The sequence below is a fragment of the Falco biarmicus genome, chromosome 3 (assembly GCF_023638135.1).
Source record: "Falco biarmicus isolate bFalBia1 chromosome 3, bFalBia1.pri, whole genome shotgun sequence".
NCBI lineage: Eukaryota > Metazoa > Chordata > Aves > Falconiformes > Falconidae > Falco > Falco biarmicus.
In genome coordinates, this window is record NC_079290.1 from 55,947,092 (window position 1) to 55,974,497 (window position 27,406).

At 41.9% G+C, this 27,406-nt stretch overlaps 1 protein-coding gene across 5 annotated transcripts in view; it reads left to right on the top strand.

Annotated features, from left to right (window-relative positions):
• OSBPL1A (oxysterol binding protein like 1A) overlaps positions 1-26,759 on the top strand; it is a 78,467-nt gene extending 51,708 nt beyond the window's left edge. For 4 of the 5 annotated variants that reach the window (XM_056333583.1, XM_056333585.1, XM_056333584.1 and 1 more), the window contains 12 exons: positions 4,674-4,827; positions 9,859-9,934; positions 12,441-12,575; positions 12,891-12,988; positions 13,719-13,901; positions 14,407-14,514; positions 14,606-14,695; positions 14,946-15,072; positions 18,353-18,469; positions 19,252-19,375; positions 21,839-21,929; positions 22,844-25,577. In XM_056333583.1, the coding sequence (XP_056189558.1) occupies positions 4,674-4,827; positions 9,859-9,934; positions 12,441-12,575; positions 12,891-12,988; positions 13,719-13,901; positions 14,407-14,514; positions 14,606-14,695; positions 14,946-15,072; positions 18,353-18,469; positions 19,252-19,375; positions 21,839-21,929; positions 22,844-23,042 (1,502 nt within the window). In that variant the 3' untranslated portion in view covers positions 23,043-25,577. The other variant, XM_056333586.1, reaches the window with a different exon arrangement.
• Positions 26,760-27,406: the final 647 nt, after the last annotated feature.

The following is a 27,406-nucleotide window of genomic DNA, read 5'->3' on the forward strand; positions in this document are numbered from 1 at the left end:
CCCCCAAAAAAGTATTTCTAGCTTTGATAATTCAGTGCAATGCAAGAATTTTCAAACAGGTTTTGGAACAAGTGTATTAGAAAGGATATGTTCACAGCAGCAGCTACTTGTCCCCATTTACCATGACGTGATTCACATTTGTAGAGCAATCTGATTGCATCAACCAGGCTCCTGAATGAAGCTGAATCAGAAGATACAGTCCAGTTGCTATTGGACAGCTAATCTGAAGAGAACACCACCAGGAATTTATCTAGTTCAAGTGTCCAGTGATCAGCACTATCTGTTTGGCTTGCAAATCTGCTTCAACTGAGCTATACTGCCTGCTAATGTTGGCATAGATGAAACTGGTCACTCATAAGTCTCTGTTCTGTGGTCCTGTGTGTAGAAATTGTAGATACAATTACGGAAATATCCTCTTTCTTTTCCAGAACTGTGGTGAAAAAAATGTTTGTAACGTGGTAAGATTGCTTACTGAAGTAGTAGTCTATTTTCTCAAGTCTCTCTCCTCTTTTTAAGTGATGTGCTACTGACTATCAATGCTTTCAAAATGTTGTGGTAACTCCTAAGTCCCTGCAAGGGGAGAGCAGTAGACACTGGACATGAAAGGAAGAACCTTCAGGAAATGGGAGTTATTTGTGTTACTGAAGCATGGTATCCAGTGTTAAGAACTGTAAAGTTAAGGGTGTTATTAATCTGAACTCTGATAGCAATAGGTTGGTCAACAGTGTCTCCTGGTGTGCTGATCCTCTCATCATGGGAGTGGTGGAAAAGTGTAATTAAACTCGATAACACATGGATTGCAGGAGAGCTCTTGGTTTCAGGATTGAAAGCTTAACATGTCAAACTCTTTTATGGTGATCGGGGGGTGGGGGGTGTGTGTCAGGCAGGTGATGGGGGCCGGGGGAGCATTGGGGAAGAGAAGAAGCACCAAACAAGTAGCAAAACATTCTAAGACCAATGGCATCTCCTAGAGAGCTAGGGAAGTTACTAGCTTTGATTAAGAATACAGACCTCAGGAAGCATATGGAAACAGAATACATGTGCAGAATGCTGAAAAATGGCTAACCATGTCAAGAATTAAAGAGTGAAGGTACTCGCAGATAAGGCTCCCTGGTTGTTGGTTGTATGCAAATTGCATACCCAATTTGGGAAGAGCTTAGAACTGTCCTAATTTTTCTTTTTAACAGGTTTTATCTGAGAGGTGGGGATTTTCTGCAAACGCAGCTTTTTTGTGTATCAAAGGGGGTATTGATGGTTTTACATAGATGCAATCTTACTATAAAAGCAGTTGTTTAGAGGAATATTTAGACTGTACTAAAGCTAACCTGTCATAGTAAAGCTTGAGCTGTTAGGTACCACTAACGGGTGCTGTTTATAAAGAATGCTTCTAAATGGTACAAGAGAAGTAGTAGACTAGTTCTTTTGCTTTTTGCTCACTTCCTAGTTTGTCTCCCGTTACCAGCTCACTTTAAAAGTTGTACAAAAAGCATAGAAACTTACTGCCCTTCCTTCCATGTTTAGGGTAGCTTGTCAAGGGCTTTTTTTGAACGCTACCAAAAATGCTCCACAACCTCTGTGCTGCCTGTGGGCTTCTTGCTTTGAATATAGTTAAAAGCATGAATTCAGGTATCTCAGAGAGGGATGGGAAACACCTGGTCAGAACTCAAACCCAACCTTGCCAGCGGTTAAACACTACCTTTTTTCAGGTGTATTTGTTAATCAAATACATTGGCCAAACTTTTCTATTTGGAACTGAAGATTTACCAGTTGTTGCAATAGGAGATGAACTTCCCTTGAGTTAAGTTTCTGTCATTGCTTCCGCTGTTTCCCCTTGCTCTTCCACTCTTGCAAAATGTAGCCGGTGTTTTTACTGTTACCCTGACACTTCAGGTTTCATGAGCTGGAGAGCTTCCTAGTCAGCCTGGTGGTGTCTCAGGATCACTTAAAAAGTTTGGCTTCTGAACAGGCATTCTTATTCCTTCTCCCCTCTCCTCAGCCCACACCCACTTAAGTTCAATAGAAAAAAAATCCACCTCATTTTCTTCTAGTCATCTGTTTGACAGCTGCTCTGTAGCAACTTGTGAATATAAATCTTTTTTTGCAGTGACGGGGGAGTATGCAAATCTTAATTCAGAAAAGAGTTAGCTGCAAGTACACGGGAAAGAGCTCAGGCTGAGTTGCCTGTTGGTCTGTGCTCACAATACAATACTAGGCTTGTTCCCTCTGACACCTAAACAAACGCAAGGCTTGTTAAGCTTGTTGGGTCAAAGGAGGTAACTGAGGTTGAGGGATTGGAGACTGAGATCGTTGGCAGGAGCTGGTGTAGACGTGCTTTCTCAGTGAGAGCAATTTCTCAGGAAGATCAGAGAGATGTCTCTAGGGAGCAGATTCTTATAACAGTGCCCGGATTCATTCTTCTACTGTTCTTTATTGTATAGCATGCTTTTGTTGTATTAAGCAAGGCACGTGCCCTGGAGAAGGCTGGCTGGTCACCGTCTACAGCTCTGGAGAGGTTTGCCAGGTGCTGAGCTCAGTCCAGCAGAATCGCCTCTCGGCACTGTAAGGTCAGCCTTAGGAGAACTGATCATGTGTGTAAAAAATCCTTGGTTATACTGAGAAGCGTATCAGAGGGTGGTCAGCAGCTCTGGTGCAGCCTACCTGTTCTGCCCTTTCTGCCTGTGCAGTCCTAGGCCTGTTGCAGAAACTCAGACTGACGGAATTTGTGTGTTGTGACTCTTGTCTGAAAACAAGACAGCGCTGGATGGTACAGAAGAAGGGAACCTTACAGGAGGCAGACGCTTTGCTTTATGTTACTGGGTTGGCTTCGTGCATTTCTTGTCATGATAACCACATGTTGGGCAGCTCTTTCAATAGAGATGTGGAATACTTCACCTTGAAGAGATTTATAGCTTGCCCTGTGGTCAGGATGCTTAGGCCCACGTGTTACACTGCTAGAGTGTCTCTGCCTCTCTGATATTTGGATACACAACAGTGTTTTCCTGACTACCTGGGCTCCTGATCTCTGGAGAAATCTGTATTTTATGTAACAGACTTGTCCACAAGTAAAAATGCTTCTCCTTATCCTACTTGTTATATATAGTACCACCAAACTAATGCTTTGATATGTTATATCATAATATGGCACAGAACTAGACTGACAAATGGGGAAACTTGTGAGAAGATTCTCTGGAGTGCCAGTCCACTTTTTTAGCATATCCTCAGCACCAGCTGGCAGTTCTTTTTCATTCCCTAGCAACTGGCTTAATTTCAGTACTGTCTTGATGAGGGTAGGGATGGATGTTTTTGATGAAAGGAAAGATTTCCTTTATGCTCCTAGATCTCACTCTAGAGAGGATGGAGACATGGTGGCACAGCCATCCATTCATCAGGATTTTATCCTATTCTTGACCCTTTTGTAATGTGGATGTAGTAGAAAATCCTCTTATCACTGTGCCTTTCACCAAACATAATTTACATGTTGTAGAGAAGCTGCTGGCATAGTTTTGGGGTTTTTTTAAGAGAAAACAGGAAAGCACCTGGGAATGGACAGCTGTGACTGAGATACTCTTTTGGATGGACTACTACTTCAACAGGTTTTGATTACTAGTTTTGAATTAGAATCAGCATGTGAGAGAATGACTAATCTTGCAATTGTTTCTCTGGGTATTTGCAGCCAAAAGCAGGAGCATATGCTGAAAGAAATAGTACGTAGCTGGAATGGTGTCTGCTGCAGTTTCTGTTCACTTTTTTCAGAAGTGGTGAGGCTTGCATTAAGCTATTTACCATTCGATGTTGTACCTGGTTTCTGCTAAAGGATTTCCCAAATGGGATAGAAGGTGCATCTTTACTTGTCTTGAGTCGTTCCTTTGCTTCCTGGAACTTGCAATTGGATAATCCTTTCACAGTGTTGTCAGTTATGAAAGAAAAACATGAAACAAAAATACAGCCTTTTGCCAAGAAATTTTTACTTTCTGATTTGGGGCAAGACCGACTCTTCTCCAGAGCTGGTTAAGCGTTACCTGACCAAAACACTGGTTGGAAATAAAGTGGTGTCACTAATGTTATTTTTAGTTCTAGATGTGATTGTGGATTGCACTATTAACCTACCTTCCAGAGTACAAAGTTTATCTTACTGATTGGAGAGCTCATCATTTTGACTTTGCTGGGACTTTTATGGCTAATGTAATACACTGTGTGTGATACTTCCTTCTGTTCTTTGATACTTGTTTTGTAAGGTGGGAAGTGAAGGTTGCTGAACAGCAGTGACTGTCGTAAGAATTTAGTCCAAAGTGAAATATTATATAGAAGAAGGAGTCAATACTTGAATGTTGAGGTAACTGTGTTTAGTTAGGTGAGGTACTGGTGTCTTTATGACACTGGCACTTCTCCTAAGCAAGTTGTAGTAGCTTCAGCTTAGTAAGAATGTCAAATTTTGCCTCTGTTTGCTAGGTGATTTTTAATGTATTGTGTTCTTGCTTGTCAAGCAGTCTCTTTATATCTAGATACAGAGCTGCAGTGGTCTGTGGCAGTACTAGTTACTTACCAAATGGATGCTGTCATCAGAACACGGCAGCCTACTTAGGTTTCAGTTTTGTACAAAGAAAGAAGATCTGTTAGTGACTGAAGTCTAGCACAGGCGGTAGATTCATTAACATGCACCTGCTCTTTTGCAGATTCAGAATCTGAAAAATCATTAAGTGGGTTTGAAACAACAGCCTACTCGTTGGAGGACAGCATGGATTCAAAAGATACAATAACTTCAAGCATGTCTGAAGAAAAGGTTTGTGGCAGTGGGGAGTCGCTGTCTAACGGGATCAAAAAACACAGGTAGGATGTTGCCTGTTCTTAAGGTATTACAATATGCATTAATGGTGAGTAAAAGACCACAGGAATCTCTGATAAGCTAACTGTGAAAACTTCCAAAACTTTGTTAGGAATGATTGACAAGTAGTTGGTTGTGCTATGATTTTATAAAGAATATTTTTCCAAGGCTAGTATGCTCCTTTGCATCTTGTTTTTTGATGATCAACTCTGATTAAGTGAAAATAAAATATAATGTGCTATGTAAAAATGAACACACTTGGCTTTTAATAGATCTTATTGAAATCTATGTGGATTTTAATTCCTTCATGTATCTTTAATGACCTATGCCTCCTATTGCCTCTTTAATTTCCAGTCATTTGATCCTTCCGTTGGTATCAGGAATGAGTGAAAAATATTGCTAGCCTGGCATCAGAAACTCAGATATGAACAAAGGGAGTCCTATTCTAAAAGTCCTCATCCATGTTTTATGTGCTTATTTTGTGTTGTCAAATGATCCATTTTTGTTTGTTTCCTTGCTGATAAAGAAGGACAATAGGTCTGGAGTTAATGAGATGTAATAGACACCACTATTCTCGAGTTTCAGTGAAAGGGCAATATAAAGTTTGTGCTGCAGATCAAGCCAGACTTCAGCATGTTTCAAAAAGACTACTTTGGAAGTGTTTTGGATATGCAGAATGATGATGGGGGCACCACACTTCTGTAAAAACAGGAAATTAATGTTCAATTTTACAGAAGCAGAACAGGCACGCATAATTACTTGGTATCTTAAATAGCTAAATTGCAGTGACTGTTGAAGCATGTGGTAATGCCAGAGACCTGATGTTTCAAGGTTCAACCTTTGCATGTGTATCCCTCCCATAGTAGGCAAAGAATAAGGCAGATGAGGGCGTGCAGATGAGGGTGTGAGTGGAGTAATGGGGTTGTTTGGGAAGGTAACATAAAGCAGCTGACTAAGCGTGTTGCTCTGCACTCTTGTGCTGTTAGCAAGGTGGTATTTATGGCCTTGGCTAAGTGCCTTTCCTAATTAGAGCAGGAAGTTCAAGGGTGGGGGAGAAGCACTAGGTGAAGGTGGACATTGAATTGCATTCATTGCCTAGGAAACTATGAGGAGAAAGGCAATTCATGATCCGCAAGAAAATGGTGATGCATGTTGACATGCGTTGTCTTTAAGAGTTTTAACAGAAATTGATCTTCTGTTTACTACAAAAAAACCCAAAAATTGGCAGGTTTCCATATTGCTGCACTTACGCTGTCCAAACTGTAGGCAGCCGGTGACTGGAGGAGCATTTAAGATCTGCTGATTTTGTAAAGGGGAATGAAAAGTAATAAGCAAGTACCTGTGCATGAGTTGTTCCTCTGAGTTGCATGTCTTTAGTGGTAAAGAGAGTATGGGGTATTGGCGTAAAATGAATGTGTAAATTGGCTAGCTAATAATATACTGCTAAAGAAAAGTGGAAACATCTGACTTGCATGTAGATAAGTATGTGTGGTTATATTTATGTGACTAAATGGCTACAGAGCATGTTCTAGATTGAGCTGTAACTTCAAGCTTTTTTACCTGGCACCTTGGTGACACATCAGGATTTGTCCACAAAGATATTGATGCAAACTGTTTTTCCCCAGAGCTCAGCCAATTTAAACTTTACCTCCTAGAGAACCTTCTCAGGGAATGGGAGTTGTGTGGTGTTTCTAGGCTCATTTCTGAGTTTCTTGGTGGCAGTGATACTTGGCCTGGTATGGGATCTGTTTGATGTGACTTCAGAACCGTGTTAGCTACCTGGAGCTGCTGGCTCCAGTTAGTACCTCTTTTGGGTTTGGGGCTAGTTAGAGAGCATGTGGTCAACTATGCATCGTCTGTGATGCCACCTGCGTCCTTTTTGGAGCAGACACCTTAACTTCTTGATGCTGTGCAAAATGAGGGGGTCAGAATAGTTTGACAGAACTTAATTCTGTGATTACATCCTTGTGTTTGCTGTAACTTTGTTTACTTCTTTTTGTGTTAGCCACATGGAAACAAGTCACTTAGAGAATAGCCTAGATCGATGTCCTTTGCTTAAAGTCTTGATACTTTCTTGTGATTCCTCAGATGAACCGAGGATCTGCATCTCCATCTGGGTTGCATGTGAAAATACCTAACACTGTTTAGCAGTCAGTATAAAGAAGACTATTTCTTACCTTAATCTAGAAAACCTGAGCTCTAATCTGCCTCCCTTGAGCGATGAGGGTTTTGCACAGGGAGGTGGAGGTCAGTTTTTAATGGAGGGTTGGGGTGGGGGTGGGAGGGTGGTTTTGGAGATGTAGGAATAAGCCTGCTGTTTCCAAGGAATTTAAAGTGTTGGGATGTACTTATAAATATAGGTGGAACCAGTGCCATTTACCTTATTCTGATTTTTTTATTAAGGTAGTTTCCATCCTACTGATTTTTCATAGAGTATTTTGACAGTGGACTTAATTTTTGAAAACTTTTTGGGAGGGAATTTGAGAGACAGGAAAATAGTCCATTAAGTAATCCGGAAGCATTCAAATCACTTCTTTTTAAGAGGGAACTGTTTCATTTGAGCCAAATAAAAAAAACCAAAACCAAAACCAAAAAAAACCAAACAACAAAAAAACCCCACCCACACACAAAAACAAACCTCAAAAAGAAAACCAAAACCCAAAAAACCCAACCACCCAACCAAAACCCCAAAAGACCCTTGCACAAAAATGTTTTATTAATACCTGTCAACATTTAACAGCCACTTGTTGCTGCTGTTTACCTCTTACTGCTGAGGTTTCGTAGTCAGCTTTCCCTTTGGTCCGCTGACTGGGGGCCTTTCAGAATGTAGATGTGTTTCGGTTTAACTTTTTGCGAGCCAGGAGGTTATTCGGTCAGATGAAGAACAAGCTAAACATGCCTTTTTCACACCATATGCCTCTCCTTCCCCACAAGATTCCTGTAACAGTTGATATGCTATAGATAACGCTTTGGACAAGTGTTTTTGTTAAAATGAATGCTCTTAAATACATCTTATCTGTTCTACTGCACAGAAATTCCAGCAGATGTTTTTGTCACTTAAAGCTATAATTAACTTCCTGAGTCGTTTCTAAAATTGACATCTGGAAGGAAATTTTTGCATTCACAAACCTTACCCTTAATCGTAGGGAGTATGTCAAGGTTAGTAGGCCTCAGGTCTTGGCTGCCTGTCATTTTTCCACGTGTTCTTACTTGTCCCTGGGATCTTTCTCGGTGGCTTAAAACTGCTTTGTTTCCTCAGTATGTGTGTGTTCTGTGGGGAAAAGAACTGGCTCTCATATCAGGTGTGGCTGATACAGATAAGAAATATGGATGAAACTGAATGATAGCTTTCAAGTAAGCAAGCAAATTGAACAGAGGGACATGTTAACTTTAATGAAATTTAAGTTTTGTTGTGAAAGGAAAGCAATGTGTATACTGTAGCAAACTTTAACAATGTATACACTTGAGCAAACTAGAGGCACATCAGTGTGTTTTATATGCAGAAGGGCTTACTTAAACACAAATTCCCACTCTGCTAACTGCTTTTGTTAAAGAACACACAGAAAAAAGTTAACACTACAAATGAAGGTAAGACTGAATACTTGGTGGACACTGTCCTCTTCTGGACATTTGTATCAAAGCATCCACAGAAGTATTTTATACTTCATATTTTTCAAGATGATCTGTTTCATGAAATACTTTTGTATCAGTGGAAAATCAGAATAGGGAGTGAGTGATATCATGTTTGTCAATTAAAAGAAATCCTCCTACACACTCATCCCTTGCATGGGAGCTTAGTAAAACAATTCAGTGTTAGGTTGTTAGCTACTTGCTAACAAAACAGTTTGGTACTGTGAGGAGCTCAGGCATATGGCTAGGTTTTTGATTGGATGGGTGCTCCTTAAAATATGAGCATTTTTTGGTTTTGTTCTTTCTGAAAACTGAAGCATCAGCCCTGGTAAAGGTGTTTCAGTAACAGATAAATATGGGAGGCAACACAGCAAGCAGGGCTACTGAAACTAACAACTTAACCACTACTCAGGCTGATTTTCTGTTATTTTTTTTCTCTTGACCGTGTTTCTGTTTATCAGAAAAGGGGTGTGGAGGAGGCAGCTACAGCCTGTTTGCACTCTCTGGAAAGGTATTGCTTTAGTTGCTTTGAGCAGAGAAGAGACCTCCTTGGTTAGGAGGGCAACGTGATCATTCAGACAGCTAACTAAACTTCAAAAATCAAACAGTTCATGCAGTTTGACTGAGCTGTAGGTGATTCTTATCTACTGAGAATTTTTCTCATTGGTAATAGCTTCATGAGCCAAACACAGATTTTAGTGTTGTAGACAAAGGGCTTTGGCTGTATTTATGCCTTTCTATAGGTATATCGGATTAATAGTTTAGCTGGTCAGTAGCAGTAAGAAAACTGAATGAAATCTGTACCTGATTTATCATAAAGCTGAGAAATACAGTCTGCATTACTCAGCCTAAATGTTGGTCTTGAAAGTACATTTAAGACTTGCTTCAGAATACATCAGCTTCCTGTAGAACAGGCTGCTCTCTTTTCTTTTCTTTAACAATGCTGCTTTTTCTGTTGTAGCTGAGGGCTGGTTTTAATACGGGCAATAAATTTCATGGCCTTTTGTTGTCCGTATACAAGTGACTAGCAAAAAAATCCCAAACCCACAAATCTGTTCAGATGTAGTGAACATACTTATGTACCTACTCAGAAAGAACTTTTTCTTACAAAGACACAACTAAATAGCCACTATGAAAATATTGTTTCAATAACTGATTTAGAAATTCTCTTCTACTGCACTTATGCAAAACGAAGGGAATGGCTCTAATTCTGTTTTTGGGGAAATTCAGATTTCTGTGTAGGTAAAACAGTTTAAGTTCTTCAAAGTAGCACTGTAAAAAACCCTTGGGAATTAATTTAAAAATTTGAAAACTGTCACTTTCCAGAAAGATTATTTGGGTTTCTTAGTAATGGTTAGTGATGGAAAACTTTTCTTACTTCTGCTTTCTTTCGTTCCTTTCCTCAGAACAAGCTTGCCATCTCCGATGTTTTCCAGAAATGACTTCAGTATCTGGAGTATCTTAAGAAAATGCATTGGAATGGTAGGTAATCAGAAAGCTATGATAAAAGATGTGAAGTAATTGTTTCACTTGAAGCCCAAAATAAAACTTTTTGGGGAGATAATTTTTTTTTTTTAAATTTGCTGCTTATGCTTTATTTCCTTTCACAACTTGAGAAGGTAAGACTTGGTCAGAGCAATATTCACAGAATTACAGCATGGTTGGGGTTGGAGTGGATTTCTGGAGATCATCTAGTCCAATCCACCCTACTAAAGCAGGTTCACCTCGAGCAGGTTGCATGGGATCATGTCCAGGTGGGTTTTGAATGTCTCCAGAGAAGGAGACTCCACAACCTCTCTGGGCAGCCTGTGCCACTGCTCTGTCACCTTCAAGGTAAAGAAGTTCTTCCTCATATTCAGGTGGAACTGCCTGTGCTGCAGTTTGTGCCCGTTGCTCCTTGTCCTGTTACTGGGCACTACTGAAAAGAGCCTGGCCCTGTCCTCTTGAAACGCGCCCTTAAGATATTTGCAGACATTGAGAAGTTCCAGTCTTAGAGAGTCTTGACTCTCAACCTTCTCTTTTCCAGGCTAAACGTGCCCAGCTCTCTCAGCCTTTTGTAGCCCTCTGCTGGACCCTCTCCAGTAGTTCCCTGTCTCTCTTGAACTGGGGAGCCCAGAACTGGACACAGCGCTCCAGGTGTGGCCTCAGCAGGACAGAGCAGAGGGGGAGGACAACCTCCCTCGACTTACTGGCCAGGTTCGCTGCACCTCAGGATCCCACTGGCCTTCTTGGCCACCAGGGCACACTGCTGGCTCATGGCCAGCTTGCTGTCCACCAGGTCTCCCAGGTCCTTCTCCCAGAGCTGCCTCCCAGCAGGTCACCCCCAGCCTGTACTGGTGCATGGGGCTGTTCCTCCCCAGGTGCAGGACCTCACACTTGGCTTTGTTGACCTTCATGAGGTTCCTCTCCTCCCACGTCTCCAGCCTGTCCAGGCCTCGCTGAATGGCAGCGCAGCCGCTGGTGTATCAGCCACTCCTCCCAGTTTTGTATCATCAGCAACCTTGCTGAGGGTGCGCTCTGCCCCTTCAGCCAGGTCACTGATGAATATGTTGAACAAGACTGGACTCAAAACTGACCCCTGGGGAACTGAAAATGTCTCTCGATTTTAACCCTTAAAGTACTTCGAGGTAGCAATTTTTCTTTTTATTTTTACTTTGTGAAAAACCAAACCAACCAAACCAAACATAAAAAGCTACTTTAATTTTGCTCTTCTCCCTTGTCCTTAGTATCTCTGTCTTCCCCTCCCCCCCCCACCCCCCCACCCCCATGGTGTTACTGGCCAGATGGTGGCCAGATCAGAGGTTAGCTGGTTGGCAGCTAATCTGTTTCCAGCTAAGGGTGAATTGAGAAGATTGCTTCTCTCCGTTAGATCCTGCAGTAGGTTGAAAGTACTTACTGCTGATAAATCTCTTATCAGCCTGTAACAGTAGCCTACAGAAAGGAAAGTGTATATTTAGTCACTGTTGTTTTCTCCTCCTCTTCATGCTGTAGTTAGAAACAGCACCAAGCAATGAGATGTGGAAATGCCGGGGGGTGCATGTTTCAGCAGCTCCAAGTCTCCTGAGTTGTTGTGAAGTATCTGAGGCTTCTCACAGTGGCTTTAGCAGAGAAGCATTGTAACCTTAAGATACAAAGAGTAGATTGAACACCTGTCTTGCATAAGGTGTGTGCAGGAAAAATATCCACAAAGGTCTTAATTCTGCTTTGCAGAAATTGCTGTACAGAAGTTGCAGTTTGAAGGGAGGGTTCGGCAGAACTTGGAGTGAGTTGTGCTGAAGTGTCTGCTCCAGTTGTTAGTGCCAGATGCTGATATTATGGTTAAGAACAGTACTGTTTACTGCGCACATTGCCAATGGTCATATATATGCTTTCAGTTTGCTACTGCAGGCAGTTTAGAACATGCTATGTTGTGCATTCAGAGAGCATGCTTTTTAAAACTGGGAAAGAGAATAAACAGCATCAAAGCTATAGGACTTCTTTTACATTTTTATTCCTGTTACAAAAAATACCTTTTTTCTTCAGAATACAGAATCTATGTTTTTACTCCTGTGCCACCATGTTGCCCTGTCCTTTCTCATCCTCCTGCCCCCACCTGCCTCCAAAAAAGATAATAGTGTTTAAGTAATTAGATGGCCTATAGCTATTTTAAGAGTGATAAATAATTTTGTCTTTAGAAGGGTCCTTAATACTTCATTCCATTGTTTCGTCTCACCTTCTTAATGCATTTGTTGATAGGAAGTTAGTTTGCTTGAAGTTTGATTTTCTTTTTGTGTTAAAAGTAGCCTTAACATCAACACAGATAAGCTTATCAAGCTCATAAGGGATATACAGGGTTTTTTCTTTGCAGCATTAGCAGAGCCAGGTCAAGCACATTGCATTAGCCCTAAGAGTATCATTTATTTTTGTAATAAGCCAATTACACTTGGGTTACTGCAGGCCAGTGTATCTAATCATTTGGTTTTTAACACAAATTTCATTTGTGCTTCAGGAGTTGTCCAAGATCACAATGCCGGTTATATTCAACGAGCCACTGAGCTTTCTACAGCGACTTACAGAGTATATGGAGCATACATACCTCATCCACAAAGCCAGCTCACTTTCCAGCACAACCGAGCGAATGCAGGTACTTCGAGTGCACTAATTTGTGCTAGCTCTTTTTTCTTCATTGATAGTCTTATTATAGGAGAAACGCCTGTAATTCGCTGCATGTCAGATTCTCTTATTCGTTACCTAGTTTTGCTTATCTGGGAAAGTTTTGCTTTTCCTAAGGCTTGCCTAAAAAAGGCTTTTGATGAAAATTGTTTATTCCTCTGCCTTGCAAATAGAACTTTGCTAAGCTATTTCAGAAGAATCATTCTGCAATACCATGGCTGCTGTTGATGCTTGATAAAGTCTAAAATTCAGGAGATTAACTTTGTACTCTTACTTTTTTGAATAGTGTGTTGCTGCGTTTGCTGTGTCTGCTGTAGCCTCGCAGTGGGAACGTACAGGGAAGCCATTCAACCCATTGCTTGGAGAGACTTATGAACTGATCAGGTAGTGAACAGAAAATGCACTGGAAAGTGGAGAGTGATGTTCTGTGTAATGGATGTTTCATTAGACTTGTCAGGTGGCTTGCAGACTGCTCGTTGGTGTGTAATATTCCACCCGTTCTCCTAGCAGCTGCTGGAGGTGCTTGCAGTGCATTTTGGTGTTCAGCCATGCACCTTCCAGTGAAGGGAAACTACTTAACTTTTCAACTCAGAGCAGTCAAAGGAAGTTTGCCAGGTTTAAATGTAAGTTTTTTTACAAAAATTACTTTTCTTCTGAAAAATTTCTGAATGGAATTCTGAATGAAAAGATGCACGGTACATAAGGGAGGTGTTGGAATTGTGATATTCATTATATGAGTGTCCAGAATACCAATAGGCAACGTTAGGCTAATAGACTAATAGTATGTAGCTGGACTTAGCAGATTTTTCTCTCAGATGAGGGTTTGGCCGATTTTTATGTGACATTTTAAGGAGGAGGTCACTATCAAAAGTAAACATATTGTCTGATCAGATTTGGTAATTCTTGTTACCTTTTTACATTATGGCCTCAGTTATTTAGAATGAGGATGTTCTATGTATTAGTTGATCTGTCTTTTTGTTTTGTCCTAGAGTTTTAACTCTTGCACTGAGTACAACTGTGCATGGGTCCAATCTGCTTCACTCTGGGGAAAAGAACTGCAGCTTCACTACACTTGATATGTAGATACATGTTTTTGGTAATCTTTATTTTGCAGAGATGATCTTGGATTTAGACTTCTCTCGGAGCAAGTTAGCCATCATCCACCAATCAGTGCTTTCTATGCTGAAGGCTTACATAATGATTTTGTGTTTCATGGATCAATTTATCCTAAACTGAAATTCTGGGGCAAGAGTGTGGAAGCGGAACCAAAAGGCACAATGACTTTGGAGCTTCTTGAGTAAGTTGATAAACAATAACTGCGTAGGCACAAGTGCCCACATCCATGACGATTAGTGTGCAGTAAAGTCTCGTGGCTTAGGAATGGATGTGTCTAACACCCACATCCTAATGTCTGATGGCAGATGACTTTGTGGGGAGGAGGGGGTGAGAAGATGAAAGGAACTACCATCATTTCTTTTAATATACTGCATGCTAATGGTAGCAGTAGTTGGGGCTTGTGTCTGTATGTTCTGCAGACGCCTGGATGTCAGTCCTACTAAGACTAGCACACTTAGGGTGCTGTTGGCTTTCCTTGTGTCATTCAGTGCAACAGTGACTGCACTGAAGCAGCTGTTCTAAGGAACAGATAAAATTGGTAGCAATAGGTTAATAAAATTCTTGGGTTTCCTGACTTACTGCCATGCCCGTTTCAAGACTTGGTGTGATTTATAGATGATGGCTTGTTGCAGGAGTGACATCCAGTACAAAGATACAGTATTTTAATTTTTATTCCACTCCCTTAGACACAATGAAGCCTACACGTGGACGAATCCTACGTGCTGTGTGCATAACATTATCGTGGGCAAACTTTGGATTGAGCAGTATGGAAATGTGGAAATAACTAACCATAAGTAAGTCAAGAGTGTGAGTGCTTTCACTTGCTGCCAGTTTGAAAAGGAAAAGCATTTGGAAGTAATTGGTGCCCTCTTGTTCTGCCTTTAGAACTGGTGAGAAATGTGTACTAAGCTTCAAGCCCTGTGGCCTCTTTGGGAAGGAGCTGCACAAAGTTGAAGGCTACATTCAGGACAAAAGGTAACAGCTTCATTCCTAGTAGGAAACAATTGGCTGCCCTCTGTTTCTGATGGGAGCTGTAGAACTGAATGTCTTGTAGAACTGCATAGCCTGTCAAGGGCATGAACCTGCAACAGCAAGGTTATGGATTGTGTAGCACCAGCAATGGAGTTTGGAGAGTTGTTCTCAAAAGCTCTTTTAAATATTTTTGTCTGAAATGATGCATTAAATCTCTTTAAGCTCCTTTGTAAACGTGGTCTTTTTTTGGCAGCAAAAAGAAACTTTGTGCGCTGTACGGGAAGTGGACTGAGTGTTTGTACAGCGTTGACCCAGCTACTTTTGAAGCTTACAAAAAAAATGACAAGAAGAATGCAGAAGAGAAGAAAAGTGGTAAACAGGTATTAATCACGTAAAGAGGTGGTATCTCAAAAGTATGATAACACAGCTAAATACTTTAGTAGCATTTAAGAGCATTAAGATTTCTTTTCACTTATTCTCTCTTTCCTGGTAGGATACAAAACAGATTGGATGAGTACCAGCACTAAGGGATAAAATGCTTTCTCTCTCAAGGATTTGTATCCAGACTTCCCAAAACTGGATACTTCTAAATACTGGTCTATATACCTGCCTTTTCTTCCCAAGTTGCATGCAGAAAATCACATGGCTATTGGTTGGACCATGGTTCTGATCATATGTGATAATATTTGTATCCTAGTAAGAGGATTTGGACTCTTAGAGGCAGGATAGACTAGTTTCTCATCTTGATAGAAGATCATATTTTCCAGCTTTTACAAGGAATTTGTGTATTGCTTGCTGTTAAATTTTCACAACCATAGAAATGCTTGCTTTTGTTTTTTCTCCACAGTTGCTTTTTTTTCCCCCCCTTCTGGAAAAAACCCTCTTTCTTAATTCTTCCAGATTTCTGGTCAACAGTATCTTTTTTGTTTAAGGTGAATGTGGCAACATACAGCTTGATGAAGAACAACCACTCACATAGTAGGTTAAACCAGGGACTGTTCTTCTTTGACTGAAGCGAGATACTTTTTTTGTTGGTTTGGATGTTGGTAATTTTTGTACTTAAGAGAAAAAGAGACAGAGAAGTCTGAAAGCAGTTGTTCCTGAGCAGGTTCAGATTGTTGCTCTATGTGAGATTGCTCCAGTGCTTGTCATCAGGAGAGTGTTAAAGCACTGGGGATTACTGCTTCTCTTCTAGTCTGACCCTGTGAGCTCTAGGGAGAAGGAGCAAAGAAAAACATACCCTGTATCTTTGTTCAGCTACCACTTTGCGTTTTCCAACAATGCTTAAGAAGGATCTTGCTTTTCACTTCAAAATGAAGCATCCTATTGCATAAAGCTCAAGCTGCAATGTTGCTCTGGCTCCAGAAAAGCATGCTTTTTCTACTTATTTAATAGAACTATTTCTGTGTTAGGAAACTCTAAGCTTTGTAGTGCACTCTTATGAATCGGGTAGTCTTTGTTGAGTATGTTCCTGCTGCCGCCTTGTGTTTGAGGGGCTGTTATTTACAATTTTGAGCATCTAAGTGAGCCAAGTCTCATGCATAATGTCTGGATGTGGTTTGTCCCTTCATGGTAGTGAAAGGTTCATTCAGGCATGAAAGTACATGGCCTTTCAAATTGCTCCCAATTAGAATTTTCAGATTTATTTAGTTGTTTTCCAGCTATTCCTTTGTGCTGCATTGCTACTAATGAATAATCACTTCTTCTCCCTTTAGGGGACCTGCTTGGATGCAAGTCTTTTTGCAAGTTGTCTTGGATTTTCCCCCCAAATCCCTTTGATTTTTTTTAGGGATAAAACTTAAAATAATTTTGCAGGGAGCTAGGCAAACCTTCATGTATGCTAAGGTGGTATTTTACCAACATCAGGAGAGTTACAGTAAACCTGGGGTTACACCAGGGTGATTCTGCTCTGAATGAACCGGAGCCTTCTTTAATCAAGACCAAGCATTTCATGCCGAATTGTCAGTGCAAATGTATGGAAGAGCATAATGTAAGGCGACAGCTACTGCCCTCACATTTGCCTCTTTTACAGAAGTCTTGCTTTGGCAAAGTCACTTGCTACCCTGCTAGAAATATATTGAGAGGTTGAGTAGTGCCGAGTATAAAATACGGATCACTGTGGCAAGAGCACATGAAAATTCACTTTTTACCTAGTTCTTTGTAATTCTTACCACATTTTTAAGATTATGTATCCAGCAAGCACGAATTGCAGTGTGTACTGTAGCATTTCTATAAAAGTTGGTTTGGAGTTTGACAGTCTGGTATTGAAGTGTCTTTGTTTTGATATAAGTATATATTTCTAACCTGTTCTGCTTCAAATTCCCTATTTCTGAAAGGCTGATTGGTATCCTTTAAAGGAAAGAATGGCAGGTTGCCAGCACAGTTCAGATGTAGTCAACTAAAAGCCCTGTTTGTTTTCCTAGTAGCTGAGGGACTGAACCTGGTCTGCATGTTGTTCTGGTTACTTTGCGACCTGTTCGTTATTAAAAGCACTGTACCCAAGTGCTCCACAGTGAAACGGAATCCTTACTACTTCCTAATTTTCTTGGAGGAGTAACACATGAATCTTCTAAGAGCTCAACCAAGACCAGTTTGGGTACTGGATTTTTCTGCGCTAAAACATCAGTCTGTATTATCTGATGCAGCCATCAGAGATCAAAGCTTATTAACAGCAGGATTAAAGCAGTTGGCATGTAGCCAAAGCATTCAAAGAATTAGTTGCCTTTAAGTGCAGCTTTAATTTCCAGTGTCTTTGAAACATGCTGCTGTTTTTAGCTGTGCTAGTGACACCAAGTTTTCTTAGGAGAGCCGTATTCATTGTCTAGCTGGTTTTAGTTCAGTATTGTAACATAGGCTTGTGTGGCAGAATTAGCGTCAGCAGCATTGGGCCCCAGCTGCTTTAAAGCTGTTTGTAAAAAGGGTGATGCTTAAGAACTACTTCAGGTCACATCTACACTGTGACCACCAGTTATTCTCTACTGCCCTTGTACCCCTGGGTGGAGTTTTTCCCTTTCTGGGAAAACCACGTCACAGTGCTGTGCCTGCAGCTGCTTCAGGCTGTGTATGTCTGCCTTCGTAGGATGCCCTTCCCAAAAGAAGTGGCTAATCTGGGGTATTCATTTAACCTTTGCAGTTTGCCGTTTCAGTAGTATAGTGGTCAATGGAAAGGCAGGTTCCTCTGAGCGAAGAGCAGTAGCGTAGGGCTTTCTGTCGTGCACAAACTGAAGGCGGCGTTTGCATTATGTGCTGGTGTTCCTTTGATGTGGAAGGGTGAGGAATGTAAGTTCTGTTCTTCAGCTTTAATGAAGCAGCAATGGAGTCAAATATCAGGCATGGAAATGCTTGTGTTTAAGGAAACGGGACATGTCTGTGGTGGAAAAATAGGCATTTCATAACACTTGAACATCCAGATTATATCTATGAGGAAATTGATGCAGGAAACTGCTGGTAGTCTTCCATTGTGAAAGAATTGGGAGTGCGCTGTTTGTGCTGTTATCCTTCTTGCCAAACATCTAGAAAACTTTCTTTGTTGCTGAAATTACTTACTTTTGGTCAAGGAAATAATTTTACGTAAGTTCCAGTGTTGAAATGAATGGGTGTAAATGGTTTATGACTCCAGATGGTTTATGACCTCCTCTTGTCTTTGTGTGCTGCCTTTAGGTGGGCAATACTGAGGACCCAGATGAGATGCCGCTGCCAGATTCTGAGAGTGTGTATGTTATTCCTGGAAGTATTTTGCTATGGAAGATAACTCCAAGACCTCCAAATTCAGCACAGGTCAGCTATGCTTCTGCTTACTGAAAGTGTGTGCTATCCTGTTACTGTGTTCAACACAAAACAAATCCATTTGATGTCTTTTTCATTAAGTCTCAAGTCACCTGTTTATTGCAACAAACTTTCCCACTACAATTGTAACTCTATAATGGGGGGTTGGAAGGATGACTGCCACAGGCATGACTCCAGAGTTAGTGGTATTTCTCTGGAAAACAGGACGCTTCGTGTAGCTAGTGGTATGGGGACTTTCCCCACCTCTCCTTTCTACCCTGCTCCCCCTGCTGAGGTGCCTACCTTGTGAGAAGTCTCTTCTGAAGTGCTTTATTTGACGACATGTACTTGCTAGGAGATGGCAGAGCCTGCATAGCGTGCGTTGGTGCATGAAGGGCTGTGGAGCTTGAGAGCCAGTGGGTGGAATACAAGGGTATGTGTGCAACTGGAAAGACAAAGAATTGGAATGAGAAAAAGTGCCCTCAGTGGGTTAATCAAGGGGGAATCTCTCTACAGAGATAGGGAAAATACCAGTAGGACTGGAAAAAGAAGATAAGAGAGAAATAGTGCACTGAGTAATTGGATGCTGGCCTGCTTAAACAGAAACACCAAGGATCACCTACACGCTGCCTGACAGTGCAGATTTGCTGGTATCTTGAGTATTCCTATCTTGAGTGACTAAATAATAAAAAAGCGCTTGGATGTTTGTTTTCAGATGGCAGCTTTCTTGTGTATTAAGATTAGCAGCTAGAGACATCGTAAAGTCACATTTTATCTTTGTCTCTGAATTTCAGATGTATAATTTTACTAGCTTTGCTATGGCTTTGAATGAGTTGGACAAAGAAATGGAGAGTGTCATTCCCAAAACTGACTGCCGGCTACGACCAGATATCAGAGCCATGGAAAATGGAGAAATAGGTAACTTCAGTTATTGGCAACGGTGGTTTTATATTTTATGCTAAAACTGAGGGACTGGGGAAAAAGTAAATTCCACATTCAAGCTGTTAGATGAACTGTTAGAGTAAGTAGCTTCCCATAAAGATACATTCCTCCATGCTGCAAGACAGTAACTCTTTAGTACAGCCTTCTGCAGGTTGCAGTAAACTTCTAGAAAGGTATGTCATCCACCTGTACTAGGGCTGGTTGAGATGGAGTTTCTTCGTAGCAGCCCATATATTGTGCTGTGTTTGACAAACGTTTTGGCCACGTTGGTGACCAGAGCAGTGTTGATAACACGAGACTGTTGTAGCTATTGCCGAATAGCATCTGCACAGTGTTAAGGCCCTCTGTTTCTGGGGTTGGCACGAGGCTGGGAGAGGACACAACTGGGACAGCTGACCCAAACTGACCAAAGAGATATTCCAACCATGTACCATCATGCTCAGCAATAAATTCTTTGTGTCAGGGGGAAGCAGCTATTGCTTGGGAGACTGGCTGGAAACAGGTCTGCTGGTAGAAGGTAGTGATTGCCTTTGCATCAATGTTTCCTCCTTTTTTTCTGTCCTTTCACTTACTAAACTGTCTTTACCTTGACCTGTAAGGTTTTTTCACTTTTGCTCTTTGATTCTCTCCCTTAACCCACTGGAGTAGATAGGAGTGCACAAGTGGCTTGTGGGTGCTTAGCTGCTGGCCAGCAGCCCACCATGCCACCTCCTTGCTTATGATCTTCCATGTAAGCATGAATCGTAAACTTCACGATGCTATGCTATTTATTTAGCTTTAGGCCCTCTGCTGTGCTCCGTAGTCAAGCCCTGTAAGTGGAAACTAGCCTAAGACTAAAATCTCTGAGCATCGAAAGGGAGTATTTGTGAAATTTTCAGTTTTCTGTTTCTGTTAGCCTGATGCAAAAGAAGTATTTTGATATACCAGTTCTGAGAAATACAGTCTAAAATATTTAAGTGAAACTGTAATGCCAAAAAATATAGTTAATACAGAATCATTCTTCACTGGGAGTTGAACACTTCTGTTGTCCTGGAATAGTGAATTAGAAATGCATTATGAGATTTCCAGTGAGTAGGGACAGTGTACTTCTTGGAAACCTCATCGAAATTATTACTGTAGATGCCATAGAGTGAAAAGTGTCTTAGTATTCTGACACATGACTCGGTGTTAAATCCTTCAATACGGTGTGGAACAGCCTTCCCCTGGCCCTCTTCTGCTCCTTTGGCATTTTGCGTATTAAAGCAGGATGGCCAGCTTTGTAGACTAAAAGCGTAGGGGCTCTTGCTTTCTCTGGATTGCTTAGTGATTGGGGTAAGTCATGAAACCTCTGATTCAGTTTCACCTGTGTAATAGGGCAATGGCTGTGACCACATCTGATAGGTACTCTGAGGTCTAGGTACGAAAAACAGTGACACAGGCATAATACAGTGCAATTATACTTGTGCTTTTTTTTTTTTTTTTTCACAGAAGCTGATAACCATTTATTTGAAACTTTTAAAAAAGCAGATCAGTGAATTCCCACAACCAGTCTCCAGCCTGTGTGATTCTTTTGTGGCCAGCAGGATGGATGTACTTGGTTCAGAGCATCCCCAGTAATTTGTCTAAACTTGAAGTGCAAACAGTTACGCTATCTGCAATGGGCCATATTCCCCAGCTCTGTAGTAACACCATAAAGTTCCTCTAGCAGACAGACTGGTAATACGCAGTGTGTTAGTAGCTGGCAAGGTAACTGGGAACAGCTGATAGTCTTCAAAAATGGTTCTCTCAACTATGTCTTTCTAAGATGTGATGTTTATGAAATGCTTTTCGAGGATTCAGGTGTGAAAGAGATCGCCCGTCACCTAATCTGCTTCTTAGTCTGACTTACTCCTCAGACCTTCTGACCATCCCTTGTGCCAAACAGAAGCAACTGCTCTGCTTGTTGAGGTCTGTGATCTGTGCTATCTTAGTGTGTTAACAAAAAAAAAAGAAGGGATACTGCAGAGAGACAATTCTTTGTGGTTTGGAAATGAATATTCCAAACCCTTATTGCCCAGGGACTGGGCACTAGTAACAATTTACCCCAAACCTTAACAAGAAGCAGGAGGTCAGACTTCTGAAGTAAATCCAGCATTATCTTAATCAGTTTCCCTACTGAAATAAATTCTAGGTATGGCACCTCCCCTAGCTCACATTTGCTGTCTACAGCAAACACATTTTCAGGGTCCTCGGGCCACAAGCATAAACATGTATTTAGCAGTTTCATCCTGTGCCACAGCTGGCCTGGCGTCACTATTAGACTAAACGAGAAGCCTTCTGTGTTATGTAGGCAGCTTTTTAAACGGACATCTTCTACTAGTTCCCGTATTTATTTGCTGGCTCAGATGGAGTAATGGCCCTGTCTTATATTACACTTTAACATCCTCTTTATTTTTATTTGTGTGGTTTTATTCCTTCAAGATCTAGCTAGTGAAGAAAAGAAGAGGCTAGAAGAAAAACAAAGGACTGCCCGCAAAAATCGTTCAAAGTCAGAGGAAGACTGGAAGACGAGGTTAGCGTGCTTGCTTCTGTGTTCATGTTATTACATAAAGGTTTTGAATATTCAGGTTAACTGCCAGTTCACGCCGGTGACGTGCAGTGTTGTGTCAGCACGAAGAGCTGGCATCCTCAGGTTTGGTAGTACCGCTGCTGTATGTGCAGGCTGTAGTGCTTCCAGGGAGAAGCATCAGGGCTGGTCTCAGTTCCTTCCCTCACTGCTTGCACACCCGTATTCAAATACAAACTGTGTTGTCTTTCCTGAGCACCTCTTGGTTCTGACGCGAAAAAGATGTTGCCACCGATAGCTGCTTGTAAGGACAGTTTTTGCTGATAAATTGGTAATTGCCTCAAATTTGCATGCTCGGCCACAGAGAGGAGGAAATGCTTCCCCCGGTGGACCTGATAGCTTACTGCCGTGACTTCTCAGATCAGTTGCCGTCTGCTGGCAATACTGCAATTCCCACTGTGTACAGTTCTTAAAGTCAGTGCAAAACTTGTATCACCCAGCTATCCAAGTCATTGGTCGTCTTTCTGAGAGGGTTGCTAACTACAGAAGTTGGAAGAGCTAAGGGAAAAGTTAGCTTACAAGGGATCTGCCAGGATGTTTGGGGGTTTTTTGTTGTTACTGTGAGAGTCAGTTGGGAGCTCTTACACACAAGCGAAGTTGAAACTGAAAACATCATGAAATGAGTCTAGTTTGACCAGACACGGTCTATTTAAAAGTATAGTAATAACATTGGTGGTGTCTTCACAGAAAAAAAAAGGTAGGGCTAAACTCTTTAAAAGTAAGCAAGCTTCATCTCTTCCCTGTCAACTAGCTATTAAGACAGCCAGACACTGTGGATTAAGTATCTTTAAAATGTCTGTTTGTAACTATAAATCACTTTTTTCTTTTTTTTTTTTTTTTTTTTTTTTTCTCAAATGAAGTCACCCATCATCCCAGAGTCCCAGGTTTGGACATGTCTGCCTTTGTCTTTTTCCTGTGCCTGCTCTTCTGAAGTGTTTGGGTTTGTTTGCCCCGAGACTGATGGAAAATAACATCTTTGTAATGCTTCCAAGTAAATGTGTTAAGTGCTGGACAGCCTTGCGCCTCCCTCTTCCTTTCCTGAATTCAGAGTGGTTCTAGCCCTCACCAAGTGTTTTCAAAGCAAGGGTTCGTTATATTGTGTTCTTCCAGGTGCCTGCAGTAGCTTAAGGTATAGCTCAAAGCACCTTGAGGTTGGTATTGGAAATTGGGGAATTTCCACAGGGCAACTCAGAGCAATGCAGAAACCATTCACAAGGTTCTTCAGTTGCTGTTGTGCAGGTACTGTAGACCTGCTTAGTACTTGCCTGGGATATCTTCTAAGAGTTCTTTTCCAGGATTCTAAAGTTATGGCAGAAAATTCCTAGTGTCTGATCTCTTTTGTTGGCATGCCAGGTGTGACTGCCTCCAAAGGGTGAATGTGAAGTGTGTAGGAAGAGTTGTGCTTTGGGGGCAAAAAATGCATACTGCGAAGGGAAGCTGTCCTACCTGTTCCCAGAAAGTGAACCATAGGTCTTCATCTGCGGTGTAATATAAACTCTGATGTAACTGCCATTTTCTTGCCACAGAAAAGCAGACTTCTTTGTCTAGTAGAGCTCCTCACTCGTCAGACAGTTATCCAAAGTGCCTATTGATTCTTTTCATTATTTTGAATCCACTTTAGAAGCGGGGTCTTGGCGGTTCTGAAGAAGTGATTTGTGTTGAACACTTAATGCTTTAGAGACTGACCAGGAGTCTTAAACCTTGGGTAAAAGACTAGTCCAGTTCTGAAACACAGTAGTGGTCTGTTGCTTTTGATGAAAATCAGTCTCCTCCTCCTCCTATCACTTACCTGGCTGCAATATCTGATTCCTTTGGGTCTCCTATGTTCCTCAAATTGAGTTTTTCCCATCGCCTTTCCCCTTCCTGCTGAAGTAGGTTGTCACTGGAGGAGGGGTACACTGCCCTGACCTGTACAAGTGTCAAAGACACACTAAGCGAGGTCCTGGGTGGCACAATTCCTTCCTCTGAGAGATGAGGTAACTGCGCTTACAGCCCTGCCCCTCGGCAAATGCTTGGCTTTGCGCTCTGGAATGAGCTGCCGTTTCCTGGGAGCTCAGGTGAACTAGACACACGCACAGGCGCACACACCAGTTACTTCGGAATAGTTGCCTTGTCCTGCGTGGAGGTGATGCAGTAGTGAACCACGTGCAGCACCAGGGGTGAATGACTTCTGTCTTCTGTTGACTTCGGTTCATTTAACCAGGACAGCAGGAGAACCGTTTAAGCGTTCGACTGTCCAGTTTACCACCGTGAAGATGGTACAAGGCGTTTCTTCTGATACACATCTCAGATCTTTTGAGCCAAGGAAGACTTACCCGTTAGCAGCCCTGCTTTGTGATGTGACGCTGTGATACTGGTGGCCTTTGTGGTTTTGCTTTTTAAAAAGGTCAAGTCATATTTGGTCCGAACGTGCTTTAATTTCTGTTCTGAAAGCTTACGGTACCCTCGAAGGGAAGACCTGAGTTAAAATGGGTTGCCTTGCACGCATGATTTATTTGAGTGTTCGCTGCAGTGAAGCACATAAAGAACTGGCTCTTGTGGCCGTTGAGGAGGTGAAAGGAAGCTGTGGAGCATATTAAGCAGAGAAGTAGCCTGCAGCAAGCTGATCTGTGCCACAAACACGGCTTGGCAAAATGCAACAAGAAGCTAAAAGGTCTGGTACTGTGCGGTGTGTGCTGTTGAGGCAGACTATGGAGTAACTGGGCCCAAACCGAGAGTGCCGTTCGGCAACGGGCTGCAGGACTGCCAGACACAGCGGTGCGAGAGGAGGAAGGACAAATGTCCGTGCCACGGTGATTTGGCAGGGTTGTACTCACCACTGAGATAACTTGCCAGCGGTATGGCCTTCTGGGTGCACCTTATTTACAGATACCTTACCTCCGATACACAGCCCCCCTCAAAAGGTTACGTACACATGCAGGTGTCGGCAGTGCACGTGTACACACGGTGCCTCCAGATTAGGTAGGAGGGGAGAGGGAAGGAAAGAAGCGTTTCTACCAACGACCAGCTTAGCAAGAGCGTGCAGGTGACTTCTGGCAGGTGGAATCAGATTTCTGGGCATTTAGATTGAGCCTCCCATGGCTAACAGCGTAATGCAACACAGTTAAGTTGTAATAAGCCAGGCCTTTTCCTGCAGCCTGTGGGTGATTTCATCTACACTTGGTCCGAGTTAAGTGCATTGCAAAACAAGGCTTTAAAAACCAAGGGGAAATAATGTTTTTCTGTTTTCAGGACTGCAGTGCTTGTGGTGTTTACATGTCTTGCAAAAATTGTTACTGCTTATGCATGCCAAAATCATTGTTCACAACTGCTTTGAAACTGTACCGGCCCTTTTTTATGTGATAGTCTTGACTGCTTCAAGCGACAAAACACTGGTGTCAGTAATTTCCCCTAGGAGACATTGTAAGTCGTGTGACGAATGGGGAGATCCTGGCCGCTGAAGACGACTTCAAATTCACTCGTGAATTTTAAACCAAGAGGGGTTCTGTGATCACAGTAATTACTTTGAACAATGAACTGCTGAAGATGCAGCAAAGCAGTTCTGAACTTCTGTAATAGTGTGTGTTAACAGCTTCACTAACATGCTGTGTTTCCTTGCAGATGGTTCCACCAAGGCCCCAATCCCTATACTGGTACACAGGACTGGCTTTATTCTGGCAACTACTGGGACAGAAACTACTTTAACTTGCCCGATATTTATTAAAATGCAGTAAGGAGCCTGTGACTGATACAAATAAGTCTTAATCTGTTTTAATGTTTTCCCTTATTTTACTTATCTCCTGAAAAAACTGACATGGTATCAAGTGGAATATTAAGCATCTCCGCAGTAGATCTGGTGGTACACGATCTGCAGTCCCATAGGTTGGGGAATGATTTTTCTGGCCAATGGTGGGTCCTGTGTGGATGAAGTAAATTGCCATGGTTTCAAGCTGCCCTGTTTGCCGAGTACACCTGTATTAGGTTGTGGTGTATGAGCAATAGAACACCTTCGGCTGTTCTGTGAATACTTTCTTTCATAGATAACATTGGCACAAGTAAAACTGGTTTTATTTATTGTGACAAGGGAATGTTTCAAAGCACACACAGTAACTGCAATATTCTGTTCTTAAATGAAGAAGGGTGTGTCATTTTTTGTAAAGATGTAATTTTTTCATAAAGTGACTTTTCTTTTACTAAAGTAACTCCCTTGAATCCTGGCCAGAGATTCCAGAAGCGTTCCTGTCTCTGGAGCGTTAATGCAGTTGTTTAAGCTGGTAACATTACTCAGAGGTATTTATTCAATGTTTTGTGCAGTGTGTTTTGAATTTTGCTCTCCTGTTTTGCTACCAGCCTTATGGTTTAAGGAACTAAGAGCCATTTAAATAACCTACAGATTTGATTGAACTGCACACTACAGGTTTTAAAAGAACCTGTTTCACACACTAGAAGTTCTGGTGCCCAGCACCACTGCAAAAAGGCAAGAACCTAATCAGTCCAGGACTGGGTAGAACATGGCAGGGGGCACAGGACCGGTGTCTGTACCGTGCAAATGCCCTGGGAGGAAGTCTTGTGCATTTCAAAGGTAGTACAGCACCTCAGTGAGGCCTCCTGTGCACAGCTGCTTTACCCCTTTTCAGTGGGGTGCGTTCAATCTTAGAGTGTAAGTTTATATTGAACTGTGTACAGAGCTTCTAGAGGGCAAGCTGCTCTTTGTACAATATTTTAACTGCTGTCTGGAGATTAGTGTTAATTAAATAATTTAATTGCTACTAAATAAAGGCTTCAAAACTTCTTGCATCTAGTCTAAAGTGAGTGGTGTTTGACAGTGCTGACCCTTTCTGAGCAAGCCTACTCCAAAAGCTGCTGCAATGTGCTTTCCTGTGCTTCAGGGACCTCTTTTCCCCTAAGCAGGAACAGTTTGCTTATGGGAGGGGGGCGGCTGGGGAGCCAAGCGCTTCCTCCTTAAAGATGCAGTGAGGCTGCAGCTCGAGGCTTGAGGGTAGACTACTGCAACCATTAGTAAGGCAATAAGATACTTTCTATTTTTATTCTGTGCACTACTAGAATTACCCAGGTAGTGATGCCAGTGCTTATTTGCATAGGTAAGGGAAAGACTTTTCTTCGGCAGCCTTTCGAGTGAGGGCCTAGATCTCACTGGGACTTGTAGATGCAGAAACTGAATACCTGCGTTGTCTCTCGGAGCCTCATCTCTGCCCCCAATCCAAGACTCTGGCCAGAATTTCTTGAAGCCTGTCTTAATTCCTGTGCAACTTCAACTGTGAGTCCGAGAGCTGTAGAAAGTCTAGCTGTTGGGTCAGTGCTTCAGCCGGTCACACAGCATGAACACCCAGTGCTCATTCTTCCTAAACAAAGCATTTAGGTCCTTCCTGCCCTGCCCCAGGTTCAAGAAGGGGAAACCTCTACACAACATCAACTTTGCTTCT